This window comes from Pyxicephalus adspersus, chromosome 4 (genome assembly GCF_032062135.1).
Source record: "Pyxicephalus adspersus chromosome 4, UCB_Pads_2.0, whole genome shotgun sequence".
NCBI lineage: Eukaryota > Metazoa > Chordata > Amphibia > Anura > Pyxicephalidae > Pyxicephalus > Pyxicephalus adspersus.
In genome coordinates, this window is record NC_092861.1 from 33,658,120 (window position 1) to 33,682,928 (window position 24,809).

Sequence of the window (24,809 nt, forward strand, 5' to 3'; positions counted from 1 at the left end):
AACCCCACTTACTATGCCTTTTTGCCTTAGTTTTATGCTAGGGTCCTAGAAGGATATCTTTTAAAAAAAATCTGCAATGTAAAAAGATTTTCTTTAATCAAGTCTCTTCAGTCAAAATCTCACTGCTGCAAGAGCTGATCTATCATTCTACAGTCTAGGCACCTTTCAGATCTGATCTAAGAGAATTGCATTTAGACCAAAATGGACATCCTGGAAGTAGCAAGGCAGTTTATTTAAATCTCCGTGAGCATTGGGTATTTAGGAACCCCTTAGATGAGAAGTCCTTATGGTTTAGTACTTCCTGGCTCACCCTGCTCTTTGTCTAACTTTCGCTGTAACTATAATTTCCCAAATTTAGTGATTTGGGTTACATCTTTTCATAGATCTCCTAGTCAAAGCTCTAAACCTTACCATTTTGGAGTGTTTACCACTTATAGTTAAAAAATGGTGGTTCTCTCAGCAACAATCTCTGTAATGCAGACAGCTGTGCCCATCCGGTGTCCCCCAGGTGCATTCTTCACTTATTACTGCTGAGGTCCAAGTTAGATGTCTTTCTGGTTGGTATGATATGTGTGTCTCTGACTATCATGATGCCAAACCTCTTGGACATGTTTCCTGCTCATGCCATTATCAAGCTGTTTGTTCTCATTCCTGTAATACATCAGTACCTGTCTTGGCTTGGGAATTTTACATCCTGGTGTTTGCATACTAGAGGTAGTCCTCATAATTTGTCTGGGATAACAGGTGACTTGGTGGATGAATCATTCTAGATCACCCTATGGAGGTGTTAGCTACGAATCCATGCCAGTAAGGTGGCCACCTCTCCTAATAGACATAGGAACATACCAGGAAACCAAGGCATGCTGGTAGTAACAGCACTTATCATGGTCTCTCCTACATATAAATATATATATATTTTCCTTAGTTTTGAATAGCAGGGGACCAAAGTTGGGTTTATACTGCTTTCTGTGTCTCCATTACAGAGATTTCCCCCCAGGTACTGCCCCATGACAACAGTTTCACCAGACAGAAAATAAAATAAAATCTCTATAAAAACGCATTTGTAAAATAAAATAGAATTGTATCTCCTTCGTGACTGTTTTCTCTCTATAGTAAACTTGATGACTTTCTTGTGATATGAATGACATAAACATTTAGGCGTGCAGCAAATCACACCGACTCTTGTAATGGGTGCATTAATCCTATGTTCTAGAGATCTTGGAAGTACCAGGGGCCTGTTCTTCATCTCCCTGTCAGAACAATGGCATATGTCAGGAATCTGATGGGGCATATCTATGTGAATGCCCTGCTGGATACAGTGGTGTAAACTGCGAGAACCGTGAGTATCCTCAATATAACTGTCTTATACAAGCTTCATCTTTTGAAATGGCATCTTTAAGCCAGGTTAATTGTTATTAGCAGATTTGTCTCTGTTATTATACATACTGTATCTTTACCCATGGTGTACACAATGTATGTGAACACTGGAAATCATCTATATAACGTCAGTCCAATCAACAACTGATGTTTGGGCAAAGCTTGCTAGATTTGTACTTTCACAAGAAGAGTTTCCACTGACCTTTAGAGACCATTATAGGTGATGTTCAGTGATAATTTTGTGAATATCTAGATAAACACAGAATATTCGTTGGTTTACTTTGTCTAGTATCCATTTTGCTGTCATTGCATTGGCATGTCTGTCACTTATTGGCAATATGTTTGAAGATTCATGAGACTTCTATGATAGAACAGCTTCCTGTTAATAATCCTCTTCCTGAATTCTGCATGTCACTGGCAGCAAGAGGATGAGTGCTTCAAATAGATGAAGAGTTGAATGAATGGGTATTAAATGTTCTGGCACCCAACAAGTTGATCCTGACTGGACTTTACACTGGGGTGAATGAGAAGAGCAGCAATAGACATAAATGGGGATTTAGAGTCATTATGTGAGATAATAATCATCATTGTCAGATCCGGAACTATTGCAATGTTCAGAGTTTTTATTATTTACATTATCTGTTGTCTGCTACAGTGTCTGAAACCATTGTTGTACAGCTAATATCTAAACATGCACCTGCCACTGTAAGTCTGTGGTGATTCTCTAGTGATCCGCCTTTTCTCGTGAGTTTGCCCCAGATGTGTCAGATGGCTGTGCCTGCAGGAATGGAGGCCGATGTGCCGATGGGAACAACACGTGTCACTGCCTACCAGGATACTTTGGGTTGCTCTGTGAATATGGTAAGATTGAAATCAATGCTCATTACTGGCACATCAGATTGTCATGTCAATATATCTCATCAAAAACATTCCTTGTAAAATAGGATAAATAAATGGAAATGTCCAAAATAAATGGAAAATCAGGTAAACTAAAACTGTATAGTTTCATAGATACTTTGGGCCTGTTTTATTAAAGCCGGAGAGGATACATTTTCATTAGTAAAACTGGGTGATTCAGCACACCTGGAATGGGTTTTTTCAAAGTCATTTGCTATTTACTATCAAATGTTTTGAATCCTGAACCAGATCCATTTCAGGTTTGCTGGATCACCCAGCTTCACAGATAAAAGTGTATTCTCTCCAGTCCTGGAGAGCTTTATTAAATCAGGCCTCATGTGTGCATTTTGATGGCAGCAGCTTTTCTCTGACCAATCAAGCAAGTAAATATTCCAAGGAAAGGAAATTGTAAATTTTTAGTTTCAGTGGAACTTAGGTCACTAACATGGAACCTGCATGAGGGTATTACTTTTAGGCATTGGAGGTATCCACCAGTTTCCTGTAAAAACATTTACTGAAAGGGCAGAGTCCCTGATTTTTAATTAAGGCAATTCATAGCATTTCAACACCACTGTACAGAAAATGTATAGTCTCTTTTTCCATCACAGATAGAGATTTTTTTTCACAGCCAACCACAAAACACTTTGCGCTCATCAATCTTCTTCTGCCTGGCAGCTTGATAGACGCTTACACCACATGGTCTGCCCTGTGCCTAATTATGAGACAGCCGCTCTGTGGGTGTAAGGAGCAGGGCAGAGATGCTACTTTACAAGCAGCCATGCAGTGTTTGCTTTTTGGAGTTGTAACATGGGCTTCAGAAACAAACACAACAGAACCTCATGCAAAGTAACATCTCTCACCTGCACATTATGGTTGTGGAGTCTTTTCCCAGCTATGTTTTAGACATGCAATGTGCCAGCAAAGATGCTGGGTAATGTAAGAAAGAATTTGTGGCTAACCTGGAGATTAGCTGTGGTGGCAAGGGACAGCATTTGTAGAATGCATATTCAATGGAGGGCCGAGTCCTGGGGATATGAGATTTCCTTCCCTGCAACATAAATATGGAATTCAAGGGAAAAGGTGGAAAGGGGAACTATTAAATGAGGGTTATAGAAAATATAGGAAGATCTATCGCTACTGGAGGCTGAATTCTCACTTATCACATTTCTCATCAGTTGTAAAGAGACAGTGTACCTTGCGAACCAAACTAAGCTTTTACATTATTAGGGATATGAGTGCAATAATTAATGACAGTCTACAGTTGCAAAACTCATAACGCTGTCCATAGACATTAAAAAAACTGTTGGACATGCAGGCATCACTTGGCTACCTCAAGATATGTTTTGTAGAAACAGAATGAGTAGTAAGCCCAGACATATCCAGCTATGCTTTATCTTGGCTAAAAATATTCTCTCAATTGTTTTAGGCCCGGGCTCTCACATGTACCCCGCTGCCTCAGGATATGAGGATCTTCTCATACCTTTAGGCAGATTATGCATACAGAATTGTAATAGCTGTCTCCCTCTTTATTGTTTTATATATTTTAGAGGTGACGTCACTTCCTTGCAGCATGGGCTCCCAGTGTCCTGATGGTGGATCATGCATGGAGTTTGGAGGCAGTTACCGGTGCGTGTGTCACACAGATTATATCATCAGTAACCACTGTAAGTGTGTGTGTGTGAGTGTGTCTGGGGCATCATGCTGTATTATTGCTGCAGAGAATGTTTTGTCATTTATTTGAAATACCAATTATTATTCCAAGGAAGGATAAGAAAATATATCATTAATGCCACATCCCAGGTAGTACCTATATAACAAAATGGAAAAACAGAACAGGACTTCTAAGGCATAGAATTTCTATTCAACAGTTTAAAATGAAACAATAATTTTATTATACAATACAATAATTTACATTTAATCAAAAAATGAAAAAAAAACAAATGTTTACATGAAATTGAAAGTCTTAATTATTGTTCAACCCGTTTCATAGACCAAGTCTGCATCATCAGAAACTTAATTGAGCTCTACAAATTACATACAATACACAAATTTCAAAAAATGAATACATAGATATATAAAAATAGCAAACACTATGTTGTATGATTCATAATTTTTACCAATCAAATTCATGAATAGCAAAATCCCCTCAAACTGACAGTTCATATGGGTCCCCACAAAAAGATGCAAAGACGAGGTCAGCAGTTTATTCTACAAATATGTGTGATTAAAAAACCAAGAAAAACACCTATATCTTCATAAAGCAAGTCTCTATAAAATACAGTTAACTTGCACTACTGGTGCAGGTCAAGCTTCAAACAAGATCTCCGTTCTATATAAATTTATGTAATAGCTATTTGTAACAATTGAGGTTCCTTATGTAAGATAATAACAATCACTCACATATTTGAGATCATACTTTTTAGTTCACCAATAATAAACAGCAGGCAAGGTAAATGAAGCAGAAACATGTTTATTTGAAGTGTTTGCAGAGGCATTATCTTTTATAACAAATCTCTTTCCATATCTACATAGGAACCTGAGAAAAGTTCATAGGCCTAAATAGCTAATTACTTTTACTCCATCTTGTGCAAACAATAATTTGTACATGTACAGTGTTGTTAACTATAGTTGGTAGAACCATGTGATATTACTGATACTGTGTATGCCTGCACTACACTCTGCCAGGACAGGAACTACTTTAACTAGCAGCTAGGGTAGGAGGGAAGCTGTGAATTTGTTTGATCCTAAAGAGGTTTCTGCAGTTCAAATGTTTTATTGCGTACAAGCTTCAAGGCAACACAGACCCTTACTCATAATTACTAATATGCATAAAGTTAAAAAGTGATAACATTTTATTTGAATTTGGTGTATACCCAAATTAGTCATGGGAAAGGTGCTGTGACACATAATATTGGTGTTTTAGGTATCAGCACCATGATGGATCACTTTTACGTTATGTCATGCACTGGAATCTTTGCTCTGGAAACTAACATAATGTGTGCACAGGTACAAGAACTGAATGTTCTTTAGGGCTAATCACAGATATCTTTCTTTTTGCCACTTTCTTCTAATCACAAACAGTTTATATTGAGCTATGAATAATACCTTAATCTTGTGGTCACTGCCTACTGTTGTCCATTCCAGCATTGCCCTCTCCATGTGACTCTGACCCCTGCTTGAATGGTGGAAGATGTGAAAATCATGAAGATACATACTCCTGTGTGTGCATGCGAGGCTTCTATGGAAGAACATGTGAAAAAGGTGAGTTATCTGCCTGTTAATTCGGACGTAAAATTGACACCGACAGCTGCACTGTAAAAGGCACAAATATTCCTAAAGCTAGTCATCCATTCAAATTATACTATATATATATATATATATATATATATATATAAATATACTGTATATGCAAAATGTTTGGGTGATTGGATGAAAACTTTGAATCAATAAAAACTAATACATTTACAACTATATCCATAATGAATTGAAAATTAGATCGTACTACTTGGTTCTTACTACTCTTGTTTTTAGTAGGCCATGCAAATAGGCCAAAAGGAATTATGCAGACAAGGTGATAATCACAAATGTCAAAAATAAAATATAATGAAGAATTATTTTTTTTGCCCATTGTCATCAGTTTTCTGTTTGACTTTTGCCAAAAATTTTTGCCAGTACAGTAAATATTTTCTATTTTCTCAAATTACAAAGTTTGTATAGATAAACCCCCTGGTCTAAAGCATTTCTTGCATACATTTATTCTACCCAAATCCTCTTGTTCACATGTTGTTTCCTGGGTTCCCTTCTAATTTTCCTCTTTGTCTCTCAGTAAAGCCAGCTCTGTGCAGTTTGTTTCCATGCCGGAATGGAGGAACATGTAAGGAAGTCAGTGAAGAGTATTACTGTGTGTGTCCTTATCCTTTCACAGGGAAACACTGTGAAACAGGTGAGCAAAGGATGGTTCACATTAAATTTAGGCAAATTTTACCAGTATCAGTGCGTGTTTTATCCCTACCATTTGTCTATTTATATAATGTGACTTACAGATCTGCTTCCTGCTTTTTAATCCAGGCATGAGAGGCCCGTGTTCATCAGGACCTTGTCACAACGGTGGTACCTGTTTCCATTATCTCGGAAAATACAAATGTGATTGTCCACCCCACTTTTCTGGAAGGCACTGCGAGAAGGGTAAGGGGGAAAGTTTTAAATGCTTTTGTATGGTCACATGATGTGTAGTATAATATACAAAATAATATACAAAATAGTCCAAAATATTTTGTTAGGTTTGCTTTACTTTATTAATAGGTTTTCATATTACATAACTTAGGTATGCACATGAGAGGAGATATCAGCTGTAGGGCATTCTTTATTAGTAGAGATGATAATGCAGCTGCTGGTAAGTGGAAAAGGACGAATTACTTAAGTAAAATTAGGATTTGAATTTTTTGTGTACCATTCATTCTGTTTTACTGAGTTTTTGTAAGAAAAAACTTCTCACCTCTTTAATGCCCCACACATTCTGGGCCTGCATAGTCTATTCTATTTTCACTTCCAGGGTACAAATCCCAACCTGCCCCATAGTATATAGCTGGGATAAAGGATGCAGAACAGCTGTCTGTATATCATGTTACTGAGGACAGGTAGTGTAAGAAAAGGGAGAGCTCTCAAACTGACTTCAAGAGTTCCATTTTTAAGCTCCTATAATCTAAGGATCATTTTTTGAATCAACATGCATTTTTGTGACTGTATTTATTATTAAATGATATGATCATTCTTATATCTAAACAGTACTTTTATATACAAATAACACCTGATGTACAATTGTTATTTTTAATAGTAAATGGTTAAGCACTGAAAGCCTATATTTCTTCTGAATACTTCATTTCTCTTTATTTCTTCCGAATTCTTCATTTCTACCTAAAGTGGTTCTTTTTTTTTTTTTGCTTCCCTCAACAAACATCTTACAAAGTCGACAGGATTCTCACTTTTTAGAATGCAATGGGTCAGGATTGACCCATTGAGTTTTCTAGTATAATTCTGCATAGCTTTCATTAAACATTGGTAAAGATATATTTTTATTTTTCTACTAAATGAGAGCTAACCACAGAGGATGTCACTATGTTACATTGGGTTGCAGAATGCAGCCTGGCTTTGATTTCCTTAGGATTTATAGTTATAGACTTGCTCCTTATTATTATATTTTAAGGAGCATCTAGGTCACAACAGAAAACATTTGGCAGCATGAATGTAGAACATAGAATGACAGGTTTATACCTAGCAAGTAAAACCAGGAACTTAGTTTTGGTGATGCTTTTTAAAAAAGTCCATCTCACTTTTTTCTCTAATTTGATTATAAATAAAATAGGAAATTTTGGACCTTTTTTTAACAATCCTCCACCTGGCATTTGTTTTAGCTGGCTGTCTGTGTGACAGACATCAGTTATGTTCCATATAATTCTGACTCTCTTTGATTTTGTTTTATAGCAGAGTTGGACTGTGGACCTCCAGAACACGTGAAATATGCCCGGGTTGTGGTGGCATCAACATGGCCAGGAAGTAAAGCTGAATATCATTGTAATGATGGCTATATAATGAGCACCCCAAACAACACTCGTGTTTGTAGTGAGGATGGACTGTGGAGTGAGGCACCGCAGTGTGAAGGTAGGAGGTTATTAATTATGGAGTATGAAGACAAGACGAGACTGAACAAAGTGCACAGTACTGTAATAAAAGCCACATCTCATTCTGTTTTATAGAAATTGATGAGTGTGAATCACAGCCATGCCAAAATGGTGCAGTGTGCAAGGACCGTATTTCCCATTATCTGTGTGACTGCCAAAAAGGATATATTGGTAAACACTGTGAATTAGGTAAGCGCTAATCCAGCAACAAAATTATATGGTGGGTGAGCTGCACATAATAAATTAACTGTAGATATATTATGGACATTTGAGTTATTGGCAGCATTTATTTGAAAATAAAAACACTGCACTGGGAATGATTTATTACTGGAGAGAGAATAAAGCCCTACTCCAAATACGTAGCTCTCCTATTGCTAGTGCATGTTAAACAATAAAGCAGATGAAGTGGACAACCCGCACACTTTCCTACTAATTTTATATCTCTTGAAGCCATGTTTAAATGTGCATCATCATCAAGCAAATACATTTTTAGCATACAGTAAATGTATTTGACAGCAGTATTCATTGTCCTTTTAATGAATAATGTGTGCAATAAAACAATATACATGTACATAGATGAGGAAGCTTGGCTTGCGTTAGCTGTTTTTTTACATGGAGGTGTTGTAAATGGTCAAAGTCACATGTATGGTAGGTTTTGTGACTACTATACACATGGTATGTCTGTTTACTGACGTCTGAGGGTGTTCAGAGAATGTCCTTTAAGACATTGTGCTTGCACATTTTTAGGCTAGATTTGCACCTTTCCACGCATTTATCTGTATGTGCATTATCATCAAAATGTTAACACCTCAAAAATGGACATGATTTTCTTGGCCATTGCACAGATGTGGACTAGCATCAGTAACAGCTGACCTAAAACTAAAATAAATAACTTCCACCAAACTTGGCCTGCAATGTTTGGGTATATACAGGTAGTCACCGGGTTACATACCCAGGATAGGAACTGTAGGTTTGTTCCTAAGTTGAATTTGTATGTAAGTCAGAACAGGTACATTATTTTAATAAATGCAATTAGGACAGATGTTTTTCTCAACATAATATTAGGCAGTGTGGTGTCAGTTACTGCATAAAATCCCCACTATGAGCTAATCACAGGCAAAGCAAAGAAAAAACTTTATGGAGCCTAGACAAGAAAGAACTGCAGAGTTTGGCTTGGTCATTAAAGAGTTACCAGAGGTTGCAGAACAGCTCAGCCCTTAAGATCTCCCACAACCTCAGCTGTGTTTACAAAAAGATTTTTTCTTGAAGTAATGTGAACTGCCCCCCTCCACCCCAACAAGCCTCCGCCCTGCACACGAGCAAGCAGGGAAGCCCCATTTGTATCTAGAAGTCGTCCCTATGTCAGATGTCCTTAACTCAGGGACTACCTGTACTTGGTAATGTGATATCATTCTCTAAACTCTTTTCGGCCAGGGACTAAAATAAGCCAATATATTGTAGAATATGCTGGTACTAATGACTCCACTAATAAATATCTTGCTGTTTAATTGCAGAGATGAATGAGTGCCTCTCCGAACCATGTAAAAATGGAGGCAGCTGCCAAGATTTAGCAGGGGGATTCCTGTGTACCTGTCCTGAGGGATACATTGGAGCACAGTGTGAGACTGGTAAGGACTTTGTGAAAGTTAGTATTTAAGGCATGGACAAAGGATGATCTAGTGCAGGGGTGGGCAAACTTTTTCAGTAAGGGCCACAATAAAAAAAATTTGAAAGAGGGGCTGGGCCGAACGAAGGGTGGGCGGGGTTATGCCATCACATATGACAAACCCCGCCCAATCTCCCATCGCAGATCTGAGCCTTTGATAGGCCAGAGAAACAACTGTATTGGGTCGTAGTTTGCTATGCCTGATCTAGTGTTTTTTCATTTAGATGTGGGTAGAATATATGTGCAATGTATAGGAAATGCCATATACTATAGAGAGATAGCTTCCTCAGAGCCAAACATAGGACTGCTGCCCAGACAAGGCAAAAGCATCAGACTTTTTCCAACTGATATTTTTTCAATCTTCATTTTGACTTACCGTATTTTTCGGACCATTAGACGCTCCGGACTATAAGACGCACCAGGTTTTCCGCACGGGAAAACAAGAAAAAAAAAATTCATTTGATTTCCCCTGAGATCCAGCGTGCGGCACTTGTGCCCGCCCATGAAGGCGGCGCCGATCGGCATTCATAGGAAGAGGACACTGGCTGCGGGGACCGGCGGGGATACAGGTAAGTAAAAAAATATGCATTCGGACCATAAGACGCACCCTGATTTTCCCCCCACTTTAGGGGGAAAAAAAGTGCGTCTTATGGTCCGAAAAATACGGTATTTTTTTTTTTTGTTTGCTCAGAAAGGTGAATATTAAAGTTAAATGTGTAGAGAGGTTTAGATAAAAAAAAGTATGAGTTGATAACAGAATTTATGCAGAATATAAGACGAAGAAGGTGTATAAGGTAGAGATTCACATTAATTCAGGAGATTGTTCTTAAAAATTGTATTTTCTATTTAAATCAGAGCTTGATGGTTGTGACTCCTCTCCATGCCAGAATGGGGGCATCTGTGAGAATCTGGCAGGGTCGTACCTGTGTGTGTGTCCTAGAGGATTCTATGGATATCATTGTCAGACAGGTGAGGGTATATGTGATGTAACAGTATAAATGTTCCAGTTGCCTAGCAGCTGTAATATACATTCTCACCCTTTCAGTTTATTGTATTGTAACACTGAAAAGAAAACCATACGAAAAAGGCAAATGCATACAAATAGAAATATTATTTAGTCTAAATACCATTATGTTAATGCAAATAGTTCTAGAACCTTGAATCATTGCTATCATAAACCTTTTTAAGTTCAAATGACTGAAAAAGTGTTCGTGTTCTTGTTACACACAGATGGCATGTCTTTAATTAATTTAATGTCTTTATGTCTTTAATGTATTTAATGTTCTCATCGCTCATTCACCAATGATGCAGACTGCACTATAGGTAGATCCACCACTATGTGGTGCAAAAAATATGCAAACATCTTAGTTATTATCAATATATATTTTTTATATACATTACTTTATTTGGTTCTGGGAGGTGGAAATTGTTCATTTTTGGACCTGGACCCTAACCTATATTCCAACACTTACCCTCTAACACATAACCTACATATGAACACTGCTATCCCTGACATTGCACCAATGCATCAGTACTTTCCCTTAATTCCTAATCTAACACCTAAACTGACCCTAACCTTTACTTTACACTTCCACTCAATTCCTTAGTCTGTACCTGATTACCTACTTATCCTCAATTGGAGCCCTTAATGCCTATCCTACCCCAACCTAAACTCTCTAAACCTACACCTTCCTCAGCATTCTTACCTTGTCCCGGTGACAGAGTTGCTGAATCCCCACAGCCCTTGTAACAAAAGCTAATGGTGCCGAGATGCCATCTTTTATGCCGCATGCAATTGTTTATTAACATTTTTTTAGCGTGTTGCTGAAATATCAAAGCAAAATCAATTCTCATCTGTCACCTTTTGTGTTATTGGATCACACATTATTCCATGTCAAATTTTGTATAAACTGCAAGATTATCATGAGAGATTGAGCCTTAAAAAGCCAAAAGCAATTAATATTTCTGATCTTTGTACACTGGCCCAAAATATGTTATTTCTGTCATTAAAAAAACAAATATTTGCATGCTTTTCATAACTAAGTAGAAGTAACCTTGTGTTTTACAGTGAGTGATTTATGCCTCTTGAACCCATGTGGCAGTCGTGGCGTTTGTGTGTCCGGTACAGATGGTAGTGTGAGCTGTACTTGTCGGACTGGCTATACCGGGATCACTTGTGAAAGAGGTAATCTTTTAAGTCTTGGCATCAATATATTGGTAGTACATGTTTACTTACCAGCATTAGTAATGTAATGAGCATTCAAACATCATTCCCTACCTGATTACAATTATTGAACAGTGATCCTAGTTTCTCTATATTTATGTTATGTGACCGTGGGAACTGAACTGCAGATGAACTCTGCAGTTCCACTACGATCCCCAGGGCACTACAGGTTAATAAACCTGTAGTGCCCCGGGGATCGCACACTCTTCTCAATGATTGCAGCCACGGCTGAAATCATTGAGAAGATGCCCCGCACTAGAAGTATCTCTTACTCTGTAACACACTTTCCAGCATAGTAATATTATACATTTGTTACATTTTTCTCCAAGTGGATAAAAGAAAAACGTAACAAATGTATCATATTATTACTGTGCTGGAAATTGGAAAAGAGATATCATGTCATTGTAGGATAACCTGTAAAAAAAAAAATAGTTAAATAAATACAAACACTCAATAAATTAATTTAACATTAATTTTTATTTTTTTTAACACATTTTTTTACATTTTTGTTATCCGAATTTTTGCTGTTGAATTTTGACATATTCGGGTCAAATATAAGGACAACCCGAATTCGAACACCAACACTAGTGGTGGCGCAGGAAATGAATAGTCCTGGAAATGTCATTTTTTTTTGGCCTTCAGCAAATAAGTGAGGTATTTACAGAGATTCCTTGGCTTAAAATACTTACTTTGGTGACCGGGTTACTTTTGGAATAAAGTAGTAGTAGACTGAATTCAAACAGTGTAGACTGAATTCAATCAAAAAGGTCAGAGAGTTTGATTTTTTTCTGTTGTATTGCATAGATAGTGGTATATGTATACTCATAAAATGGATGCTGCGATGTCGGGCTGTGTTTGAGGAAATTTATCATTGTACTAATTTTTATTTTTCACATATATTGATTTTTTTTGAGAAACCGATTATACATAAAACATTTATGCAACAATACAAATTCATTGTACTGATTTACCATTTCTTCCTCTTGCTATAGAGTTGCTGCCCCCTCTCTCTTTGTCACTGGGTGCAGTTGGGGAAAACAGCGTTTGGGTTTTTTGGACTCCACCAGAGGAAGTACCCGGATACTTGCCGGATGGCTTTGCTGTGAGCTATACAGCACTGGATGGCTTCTCCCGGACTGACTTTGTGGAGAGGGGAAATACTGAACACGAGCTGAGGGGTCTCAGTCCCGGGCGTCCTTATAACATCACCATTGTCACTGTAAAGCGAAATCTACGGCACAATGATATCAGCCGCCCGCTTACACTCACTGCTCGCACAAGTAAGAAAGCTTGTATATAGTATGATGAGCCTAAATAAAAAGGGTTATATTGTAAATATTACAAGGAAATCTTTTCATTGGTGAATAAATACAGGTAATGTTCTTTATAGAACTGACAGCTGGGTTATCCAGTCTGTGTATATATGGCCTTCCACTATCCTGATTTTTGTCTGGTTTCTCTGGTGTAGATGTAGGTAGAAATTGTTTTACAATTCTTGTGCTTAGTATGTACATGAATAAAGGTATTTTGACCTGTTTTTTAAGTAAAGGGTAATTTTATGAGATATTGGTCATTGCTATGTTTAGTAAACAAAATAGGTTTCCAATCTCGTTTAGTGCTGCAGTTATGTCCTGACCTAAATAGAAGAAAGCCATATACACTGAAACTCCTGTAATAAGTAGATTCATCATGGGACATGCATGGGAGTTATTATTACTGGCCTTCTAAAAATATAAAATATTTACCTGGTTTGTATACTGCTTACAATTGTTCTTAAGGCACTGCTACAGAACAAGTTTATCCATAGCAGTAAGCACTTCTTCTCAAGGTGGATTGCTACATATGGTACAGAAACCAGGATGAGCAGAACCAGCTACTAATTTTCATTCTTTCAGTTTTAGGATAGTGACTCAAGAGGATCATCATGACACGCAAACAACGTGCTTTTTTAGAAAGCGAAAATAGCAGCCTTTATGTATCTCCTAAGACCATTTTCTTGCCTTCTGGCTATCATCAGGCATATTTAATAACTTTTTTCAGTAAAGTGCTTTTATGATATTCAGAGCAACCAATTAAGTATTATTTCTGACATTTTGCCTTAACGAATGGCACCACACATTCAGATGGTTGAGGCTGCATCTTCTGAATAATAGACACTTCTGTATGTTTGACTTTATAGGACCACCAACTGTGGACAGAGCTCGAATTAGTTCTGTCACAGAATCTTCTATCACAGTCGCCTGGACACTTAACCCCCACCGGCACATTCCAGTGGCCCATGTCCGATTGTCTCTGCAGCATCCTAATGACAGAACGCAGCAAGCTGAGCAGGAGCCTTCAACAGGAGAATACACCTTCAGGTGAGTGAGGGCCGATGTATCTGAGTTTCAGATTTCAAAGTTTTTCTTTAAAATTAGATACCTTCTTACATTCTCTAATCCATCCAGATTCTGTAAAATATGCCAAGAGTTTTTTTTACAACATTTGCCTGATCGCAAAGCAGTGGAGTAATACTTCTGAGCGATAGATTTGGCTACTGTCCTCTCAAGTGCCTTTTTTATTTACCATCCTTTTTGGTAATTGTGATGATTAGACAACATTTTAATGACACTTTATTTTATAATCACAGAGACCTGGACCCTGGAGAGAAATACACCATTCTCATCAGCACCCTGAGCAGCTCTGACCTCACCAATCCACCTTCTGAGAGCCTACCAAGTGCTCCTTTAATAGCCTGGACACGTAAGTGAGCTAACAAAATCCATTCTATAAAATTAGATCTAGAGAAACTTTTGTTATTTAGTAGACCCCAAAAACTCTGTCACTAGACGGTAAGAATTACATTGCTTTGTAGTGCAGTGAGAATAACATTGCTTTTTAATCTCTGTTGTGGAAAAAAGACATTCTGAGGATAGTCCAGTATTCCTGCAAATGATAGTTCAGTTCAGTAGGAGCTGGTTAAATCAGTGGTTATTCTGTAGACTTAAACATGTTTCAAAGGATGCATTTAGTCATTACTGATTACTTCCATGATTGAGTCTTGCTTCTAACTTGCCAGGTCCACTCCCACCAAGTAACCTCTCGGCAGTGCTTGTCACTACCAGCACGGTGCATCTGAACTGGGACACTCCTCCAGCTGACTCAGTGGATGGCTACATACTGAACGTCACACACAATCACAGCACAAAAAGCCGTTATATACCAAATGGGAAGATGACATCATACACCGTGCGAGACCTGCAGCCTGGACAGAGATACAGGATCACATTGACTGCACTACGCAATACTCCTCAGGGCCCTGTGAATAGTGATCCCAAGACTCTGCGTATACAGACAGGTAAATAAGGACAGATCGTATGCATAGCAGAGTATTTGTGTGTTTTGCATTGCATTAAGCTTGCCCATAGTCTTAGGTAAATGTAGAGATTAGAATTGGGTCTGCTGTAATGTAAATGCATATATTGCTGGTATTTTACAGTGCAGAGAGAGGGGCCCCAGGAGCGTCGCTGGACTCTACCTAGAATATTAAGAAATAGGCCACCACCACAGACTCCTCCGGAAGTTCGATTGCTGACAGAAAGGAGTTCCTCGCCTCCTGAGAATCCACAAGCACACAGGTCAGTAAACCCCATTACTATGCCATTACTCCAGTACTTCATCTTCTGGACATAAACTAAATTATTATCCCCTCCTTACTCATTAGATTCACAGAGCTGACAGATGGTAGACGACGGATAACAGCCAGATTCAACAACAATAACAATAAATCTATTAATATCACAAAAGGTTGGTGTGATCCTAAGCAATGTCAGCATGATAAATTTTTCAAAGTAAAATAACATTATGTATAATCATATATACTGTATATGTTCTAGAACCTGAAGCTCCAATCAGAGTGGAGAACACAGAAGGTTCCCCTATACCCCTGAGGCAAGCACTGCAGCTGTCAGATCCACAACAGAGACCCAGAGATGGTATGTATCGGGGAGAACTTGTATAAGATACCATGTCACCTCTGCATTCATTAATAGAACGTTCCTGCTGTACAAGGCATTGGTCAGACCACATCTGGAATATACAGTCCAGTTTTGGGCACCAGTACACAAAAATGACATTGTGGAATTGGAGACAGTGCCGCGAAGGGTAACTAATCTAATACAAGGAATGGAGGAACTCAGCTATATCGTAAATGGTCCATATAGAGAACTCCCTTCCCTAATTATTCACTTTGAGATCATTACAAAGGACAAGAAGGCACTCTTTGTGTCTGGGGGAAAAGATGTTTAACCCCCCCAGTAGTATTCCCGAGTTTGACTCGGAGTCGATTTTCCACGCAAAAATCGGTATTCCCAGGTCAGACTCTGGGTACCTAAAAGCAGAATAAAACTCCACTTACCTTGTTCCGTCGCTGTTCCCCGGCGTCCTGTTGGTCCCCACAGGTCCTGGGGACACGTCTGCCTCCTTCAATCTCCAGCCGCTAAGTGCAGAGATGTCCAGTGGGCTTTCCCTAGTTTTATATTGGATTCAATACAAAATAGCTGTATTGAGTCCAATACAAAGAAATATTTTATATATATATATATATATATATATATATATATATATAAAATATATATTAATTATTTATTTATAATAATATATATATATAATATATATGCTGCTGTACAGTTATATGACATTATACATTTTTTTTTTACAGATTTTTGTGGGGGTTTTTTTTAGGGTTATTAATAAATTTGATAACTAATAGACATGTGTTGTGAGCTATGCCTAAGAATTATAGGCCTACAATGTAAAATAAATTTCCATGCAAAAAATGGTACCGCTTTTTGCATGGAAATACGGCCAGAAACAGACCCCTAGGAAGGTTAAGCTCAGATAAGGAAGGGATTCTTCACTGTAAGGTCTGTGAAAATGTGGAATCGGCTCCCTCAGGAAGTAGTTTCAGCAACTACTATAGATTGCGTTAAGAAAAAGCTGGATGTTTTTCTAGAAGCACAGAATATAACTGGGTATTAGGGATTTAAAGTAAAGATAACAGAGACTGTTGATCCAGGGAACATCCGATTGCCTCATGGAATCAGAAAGGAATTTTTTACTCCGAGTTTTTTTGCTTTCCTCTGGTTCAACTAGGTCCATAGGGTTTTATATCTGAGATATGTTTATTTCCCTAGTGTTTGAACTTGATGGACTTATGTCTTTTCAACCCGACTTAGTAACTTTATGTACTGTCTTATACCAGGAGTACGACGAGGCTGCCTGGAAACCCCATGTATTAATGGGGGGACCTGTGTGAATGGTGAGGTCTGTGATTGCCCACCCGGGTTCAAAGGACATCAGTGCCAGCTGGGTATGTATTTCAGCATTTTATATATAAAATAGTAACGTACAATTGTATGAATTTTTAAATGAGAAAACTCTTTTCAAATTGTAGTTTTTTATGCTTGCTAAAGGGTTAGTCCATCTAAAACTGATTTTTATTATTACTACTATTACTATAGGGATAAACCAACTGCAAGTAACCGATATATGTGTTATCTGAAAGTGAACACAGAGTAATTTCATTTAGTATTTTAAAATGCCCTAAAAGTGGAGGGAAATATACCTTTGCTAATGTACATAATTGGTTCTATTATAGAATGTATAAACTGCAGTTCCACGCTAGTAGTTTTGGTATACTCTCCTTCACTGGAAGGGGGAGATGTCACATTTGTTTTGCAATATTGAGGAGCCTGATGGTGCAAGGGGGATATGTCTCCTTTTTGCATTACTAAAGTGAGATGTCCTTCATTTGTAATACTATATAGGATTCTAATGCTGGAATAGGAAGATGTAGCCCTTTTGTACTGCTAGGCCCACTTTTAGATTTAAATGCAAAACCCGTGTACACTGTTAAAGGTCATATTTAATACGGTCACAGTACTTTTCAGCAAATTTGGCAGTATAGAATCTCAGCGGCTGTGTCATTAAATAATTCATTGCCTTAAGCAAGATCTGGTTTGCATTGTCCAGCAGCGAGGGCAATGATGTTACTAAATCTGAATATTATTATTAAAGTCTAAGCCTGAAATGGTCACTGGAGACTGAATGAGTCATTTGGCTGCTACGGTTGCAGTGCTATTATGTGGGCTGTGGCTTTGTTTATTGGAATATAAAAGTGTGTGTTGGTGGAGATGGTGACACCTTTGCTCTGTAGCCTGCAGAAAAGAGACTTTTGCCTGCACCAGACTGTACTCGGAGACATTGTCACATCCTGTGTGGGAGGGAGGAGTCTGTCATCACCTGTAAGTAATTAACCCCAACTACATCATCCCACCCCTTGTCATCACTTGTAAGGTGCAGAACGGGCTGTTCTAATAAAAGCACATTATGGGGAATGGATTACCTCCAGAGGCTTTGGCAGGGGACTCCACTCTGAATAAAAGTTAACTAATGTGCATGTTTCATTGATCAAAAGCATTCATGATTTCAGTGTTTACTGATTTGTAATCTTTGTACATCAACTGTGAGAGCCAAGAATATTTATAAAGAGGTAAATGTGACATACTTTGCATATTTTCTGGTGAATTATTTAGTACTTTTCAAGACCACATACTCTAGAACCATTTACCTGCACAATCAGCAAATCAAGCAAAAGATTACATATGTAGTGTATTTTCCTATTAAAAGACAAGAAAAACCTGGTATTAAAAAAAAGGTTAAATTCACTTATCTTCCAAGGAGTAATGTGCACTCATGTATATATTTACATAAACTGATTGGCCTCAACAATATTTTATTTGTTTACTCCAAACTTTTTTTCAAACTTTACCCAAAACTGTTACAGCCTGAACACTCATCACAATATCAATATGTGGAATTTTGCTGGTAAATAGATGGTGAATTCAGTGCAGTGAATAAATAAAAACTCACCAGAGTTTTTTAAATATGTCTTCGCATTTACCCCTTCTGTAATGTTAGTTTTTAATTATATTTATTGTGAAGTCTTCAGCATAATCATACTCTGTCACTAAAAGTGTTCCAAAATCAATTACTGTACACTAACCTGGCTTTTGCATGGCAGCAGTGATATATCTATATATAATATTATATACACACACACACACACACACACACACACACTGTATATAAAACACACAGTAGATATTTATGTTGAAGTGGGTGTAACATGTGAACATGTTTCCTACTCACTCCAAAAGCATTCATTCTCATATTTGACCCTCCTGTTGTAGCAGAATGGGGTAGGGCCCCCAGATTGGTGTACAGACTGTGATGGAAACCTTATCATTGGTGTTCTCTGTATATTTTTATTCTATATCCACCAAAATGGGCAAGTCGGACTGGTGGGTTTTTTGGGTGCATAGAACTCTTTCAGTCCTTCTTTGTGGCCCTTGGCTATGACTTTGACAAGGTCCCAGCTGTACACTTTTTTATCCATTGAATGATTAAGAGATCACTCCCAGGGCTGTGGAGTCGGTAGATAAATCCTTCGACTCCGACTCTCTGTCTCCTCCTTCTACCCCTGACTCTGACTCCTCTGTATGTACAGGGTTTCTCATTTTATCTTCACACTTTTGCAATCAAACTTCACAAAAAAATTTAGACCCCCTAAAAATTCATAAAATATTAAATTTATTATAAAATAAATAACAATATTTTTAGCATAAAAGTTTTTCTCAAGAAACATTAATAAAAATATAAGAAAATAAATTGATGATTTGTCAATCATTATGTTTTTTACTTTATATAATTTTAAAATTAAATGTTTATTTTAGGGATTTATGCTACGTTTTAACAATAATTATAACATTATTATTCATCTTTTTATCTTCAAAGTTATCAGCTTTATATTTAGTATTGCACTTACCCTTATGGCCAGAGAATTAAGTAATTCAGAACGTCAAAGTCGAGTGGTAGACAGTTATCTGAATGGAAGTGATGCCTCCCAGATAGCAATGGTTTTGGGTTGTAATCGTACAACCATAACCAAAATTATTAAGACCTATGAATCTTCCGGTAGAGTGGAAAAATTACCTAGAGAAGGTCTGAGAAATTCAAAGTTGAATGAAGCCCATAAGGACGAGTTATGCAAGTTAATGTCCGAAGATTGCAGAATAAGCCTCAGGGAAAGAAGGATCAATTATTTGCCAAATTTGGAATTAATGTATCTATTTCAACAATAGATAGATGCATTGATAAATTCCAATGGTCACTAAAAAGAACTTCTTTAACTCCTGCAAGGCGCAATGATTCCCACTCTCTTCAAGAAAGGCTTAGCTATGCTAACAAAATCATTGATCTTTTTGTTAAGGAAGATGGAAAAAACATCTACTTTCTTGATAAGTGAGTAGTGTGAGGAATAAAAATGGGACCCTCCACTTTAAGTCACAAGCACGAGCATTTAATTAAGAAGCATTCCTCAATTTTATTGATGAGGTTTTGAATGTTTTTATTGAAAAGAGTGTTCAGCATGCCATCCTAATTATGGGTAATGCCCCCTTTCATAAAACTAGCCAGGTAAAGAACTTGGTTGAAAGTAAGGGACACCAACTCCTATTTTTACCACCATACTCCCAATTTCTTAATCTTGTTGAGAATATGTTCTATAAATGGAAAGAAGTAGTAAGAAGAAATAGGCTAAATAATTTGGGTGCTTTATTAGAAAGCATCAGTAGTGTATTTTTAACAATATGCGAGCAGGATTGCTCAAATTAATATACAAAAAAGTTTGGCTTTTTGCCTAAATACTTAAGAGGAGAAGTGAAGCATTAATAATTGATAACTCAATAAATTATTACATATTTTTTGTTAATGTTTCTTGATAAAAACATAAATAGTAAAAATATTGTGGTATATTTAAAATTTATAATAAATGTATTGATTTATGAATTTTTTGTGAAGTTTGGTTGCAAAAGTATGAAGTTTAATTTGGAAAAGTGTGAATATAAAATGAGAAAACCTGTATTATGCTAATGTATTTCCATGTTGATTGAAGGAAGGCAACATACAGGCCATTTAACCACAGAACTACTGGCTAGGAAGCTGACGCTCTACTGTATTGGCCAGTTTAAACAAAAGACAAAAAAATTAAAACAATAAGGTTTTATTTATTGTTTTTATCAAGTGGCTATAAAGTAGTAGCATAGCATGCATACAAATCAGGAAAAGGAACTTTACCAGTTTAAAAATATGAACCACATTCTAAAACAGTTTATATATTAAACTTGGAATATAGTTGTAAAGTAGAATAGCTGTTAAATGCAATCCAAAACTAACTCAATGTAGTGTTTTTCTAAGAAACAGAATCGCTTCTGCCAGATACTCTTTCATAGAAGCTCCTAAATCTGAAATGATTATTTTTAGAGCTGAGAATAGTCTTTGAACACTGCTTTGGGTGGGTGGCATTGCTGTTACGGTTCTAGCCACATCACTAATAATCTCGGGAGAAACCAAAATGGATTCTTCTACAGTCAGTTTCAATAAGCGATCATATTTTTCTACTTCTTTTAATTCTTTAAAAAACTCCTGCTGGAATCTCTTTATTTGGACATTTTCTGGTCGTTTATCTTTTACCCATATGCGACGTCGCTTTTCTGTTGAAAGTTTCATTTTGTCCAAGTAGGAACCAAAGTCTAGTTCTTCATTTGAAGAGGATGATCCTGAGTTACCAGTGCTTATAGCTTCACCCAGTGGTGGTGTGTCAGGTAGTAATCCCTGATCATAGAGGGACGTTTTTGCAGTATCAGTCTGGTCATTGCTCAACAAAATTCGTCTCATTGGATCAACATAAATAGCAGCTAACAAGATTTATCCAGTAAGAGATTCTCTCTTTTCTTCACTGAAGATACAATGCCATCAGCTATTAACCCTCCACTTTTGTTCAGGCAATATATCAAGCTCTTCCATTTCAAGAAGAATTTACCAGGTGTTAAATCTTCAGTTTGCAAACTCTTGGGGACAGTAAATGGGTTGGAAAGAAGATTTCCCAGTGCTTTTATTTGTGTCCAATGGCTTTCAAGTAATAAAACATTTTCATCGCCCAGTTCTTCAAAAAAGTCTTTTAGTTCAAGCTTTACCATCTTATAAGTGCTTCCCCAGCGTGTTGTTTCATCCAAATGGCTCCTTTTCCTGTACGTCTTTTCAAAATGGCATCTGTTTTAGGGGCCCTGGCTGCAACAGTTACTTGCCTCAAATTGCCAATTAGAGTGGCATCTCTTATTGCAAATTGCAGAGTATGAACAGCACAATGCATATGTTGAATAGTAGCTCGCTTAGATGCTTCTTCAACAATGTTTTTCAAAATGTCACTATTCTCTTCCCTTTCACTTTATTATTATTATTATTATTATTATACAGTATTTATATAGCGCCATCATATTACGCAGCGCTGTACATAGTCCATAGTCGTGTCACTAACTGTCCCTCAAAGGAGCTCACAATCTAATTTCCCTACCATAGTCATATGTGATTATTATAGTCTAAGGTCAATTGTTAGGGAGAAGCCAGTTAACCTAACTGCATGTTTTTGGGATGTGGGAGGAAACCGGAGTACCCGGAGGAAACCCACGCAGACACGGGGAGAACCTGCAAACTCCATGCAGATAATGTCCTGGCTGGGGATCGAACCTGGGACCTAGCGCTGCAAAGGCCGGAGTGCTAACCCCTGAGCCACCGTGCTGCCCACTTTCTCCAATACTTTGCAAAACTGTCTTCCTTTAATACCTGTCTGTCACTTTCTTCATCTATTTTATTCATTTTCTCAATTTTCCTCAAAATATTAGAAGCATTATCTGTCACAATACATAGAATCTGTTCCTTTTTAATTTCAAAATCTTCTAGAACATCCTCCACTAACTTTTGAAGATAGTTACTGGTGTGAAGTGCCTGGGTGTCCTTCACTCCCAAGGTTCGCGTTATTGTTTTATTTTTTTCATCAACAAATCTAACATAATAGCAAAATATTTAACTCTGTGACGTGTGCATGCATCCATTTTTATGAGGACAAAATGTTCTTTCAGACTTTTTCATAGTTCTTCCATTTATACATTTGGCCTCTTCAATTATAAGTTTCCCTATACTTTCTCTTTCCAGAGAAACACCAAAAACAGAGAAAAACAAGTTTTTTAGCCATTTTTCCATTTAGGCCTAAAAAGGCTGGCTGTGAGGAGAAGGATAGTGGTACACTATTCTTTACTACCATTTCAATAATGTGGTTTTTGAAATTTTTTGTCATTGTTATGGTAACTTTGTCAGATATAAAGAATCTTCTTGGTTGTGTTTGGTCTCCAGTAGATTTCTGAAAATTTTATCCCAGAAGTAGATAGAATATTTTCATTGATATCTTTCTCATTCACAACTTCTAACACCTTAGGATGAAAACGCTGTAAGTGTCTTTTCAAATATGATGCTCTTGTAGGTGCATTTTTGTTAGTGCCTCTGAAACTGCTAATTTTTGCATCACATTGTTTTTCACCATCATCTTTAAGAATACATTGGCACACGTAATGTTTCCCATCACTTGATAATGTAACAGCAGACTTTTTTGCCATTGTGAATGGGGTGCCGCTTTCACTAAAATATACTATTTGTTATTCTAACTAGCATATTCTTTGATTTAAACACAAACATACACATAGTCCAGCACTATTGCAAACATGCATACAACACGACACTATACACACAAATAAACTATAGCCCTGCACTAACCTTAGACATAATTTGTCCTATACAGAATAAACATACACACAATTTGCACTATACACAAACATTCACACATTCCTGCACCATACACACAAACATACACGTAGCCCCGCACTATTGCAAACATGCATACAACATGGCACTATACATACTAATAAGCTATAGTCCTGCACTAACCTTAGACATAATTTGTCCTATACAGAAAAACATGCACAAACATATATACTGTACACACACAATATAGAGCCCTACATTTTAGTTTTAAAATAAAAATGAACACTTACAGTTGAATCCAAAAAGCTGTTCCTCCAAGTTCTTCTTAGCTCTTTTAGCAGCCAGAGGAAGTTGAGCAGACACTGCTGCCTTTATCTTTGTTTGCTGAAATTCTTCTGAAGACAAGGCAGTTGGAGGCTCCAGGGACAGGGGGCCACTTAACTAACTTCCTAGTATTAGGTGGTGTGCAAACTGATGTTAAAGTTCAGCCCTGGATGGGAGCATATATGGAGAGTGCAGACAGGACACCTGAACACACATCAGACCATAGCACTCACCTACACCTATATCATTACACTTGTTTACACTCAAATGAACTTTTTATACACATAATATCTGAAATAAAATGAAAACACTTTTTGTAATGTACATAATCCAGATTACAATAATATGAATGTCAGGTTGTATATTAGCTCAGCTGAACTTCACACTAGTAGAAATACAACTATGCACCGGGCTTTATTCTTACATCAGAGAAGTACTTAATTATGACTATTGTTTGTAAAATAGGACATTTGAACTTGCTGTATTTTTTTATTATAATTTAATTTATCAGGAGTCTTAGTCGTACTCCAGGTACTCAAAATTGTCTCCAACTCCACAGCCCTGATCACGCCTTATTCCTTTCTTTAGAACAAACTGTTTAAAGTGGAAATTGGTGCTATAATGTTCTTAAGCAAGGCATCTTTCCACTTTTTTTCCATTCAGTTTGAACTACTGTTTCATTTGAGTTTAACATGCCCGCTGTTATGGATTCTATATAAAATGAACTCTCAGGCCATTGATCTATGTTGCAGTTTTCAGTGTCTTGACCATGCCAGCAATGGCAAAACAGCCCTAGTGACCTAGTGAAGAATAAAAATACATGACACTTTAATACCATATAGCTTATTTCTACTCTTTCCCAGAATACTGTATTTCTTTAGTTGATATTTTTTTGGCCAAGCTGATCACCCTGCTCAGAGAAATATCAGTATTTTATACTGGAGCACAT

General features: G+C 37.2%; 1 protein-coding gene across 1 annotated transcript in view; it reads left to right on the forward strand.

Annotated features, from left to right (window-relative positions):
- SNED1 (sushi, nidogen and EGF like domains 1) overlaps positions 1–24,809 on the forward strand; it is a 57,921-nt gene that overhangs the window by 27,112 nt on the left and 6,000 nt on the right. Inside the window, exons 19-38 of the mRNA XM_072410118.1 lie at positions 1,214–1,339; positions 2,137–2,238; positions 3,822–3,938; positions 5,419–5,535; positions 6,101–6,217; positions 6,343–6,459; positions 7,756–7,932; positions 8,028–8,141; positions 9,467–9,580; positions 10,474–10,587; positions 11,687–11,803; positions 12,835–13,122; positions 14,022–14,202; positions 14,472–14,584; positions 14,901–15,179; positions 15,321–15,459; positions 15,546–15,628; positions 15,718–15,816; positions 17,085–17,192; positions 18,039–18,126. Of these exons, the coding sequence (XP_072266219.1) occupies positions 1,214–1,339; positions 2,137–2,238; positions 3,822–3,938; positions 5,419–5,535; positions 6,101–6,217; positions 6,343–6,459; positions 7,756–7,932; positions 8,028–8,141; positions 9,467–9,580; positions 10,474–10,587; positions 11,687–11,803; positions 12,835–13,122; positions 14,022–14,202; positions 14,472–14,584; positions 14,901–15,179; positions 15,321–15,459; positions 15,546–15,628; positions 15,718–15,816; positions 17,085–17,192; positions 18,039–18,126 (2,710 nt within the window). The remainder of the gene's footprint in view (positions 1–1,213; positions 1,340–2,136; positions 2,239–3,821; positions 3,939–5,418; positions 5,536–6,100; positions 6,218–6,342; positions 6,460–7,755; positions 7,933–8,027; positions 8,142–9,466; positions 9,581–10,473; positions 10,588–11,686; positions 11,804–12,834; positions 13,123–14,021; positions 14,203–14,471; positions 14,585–14,900; positions 15,180–15,320; positions 15,460–15,545; positions 15,629–15,717; positions 15,817–17,084; positions 17,193–18,038; positions 18,127–24,809) is intronic.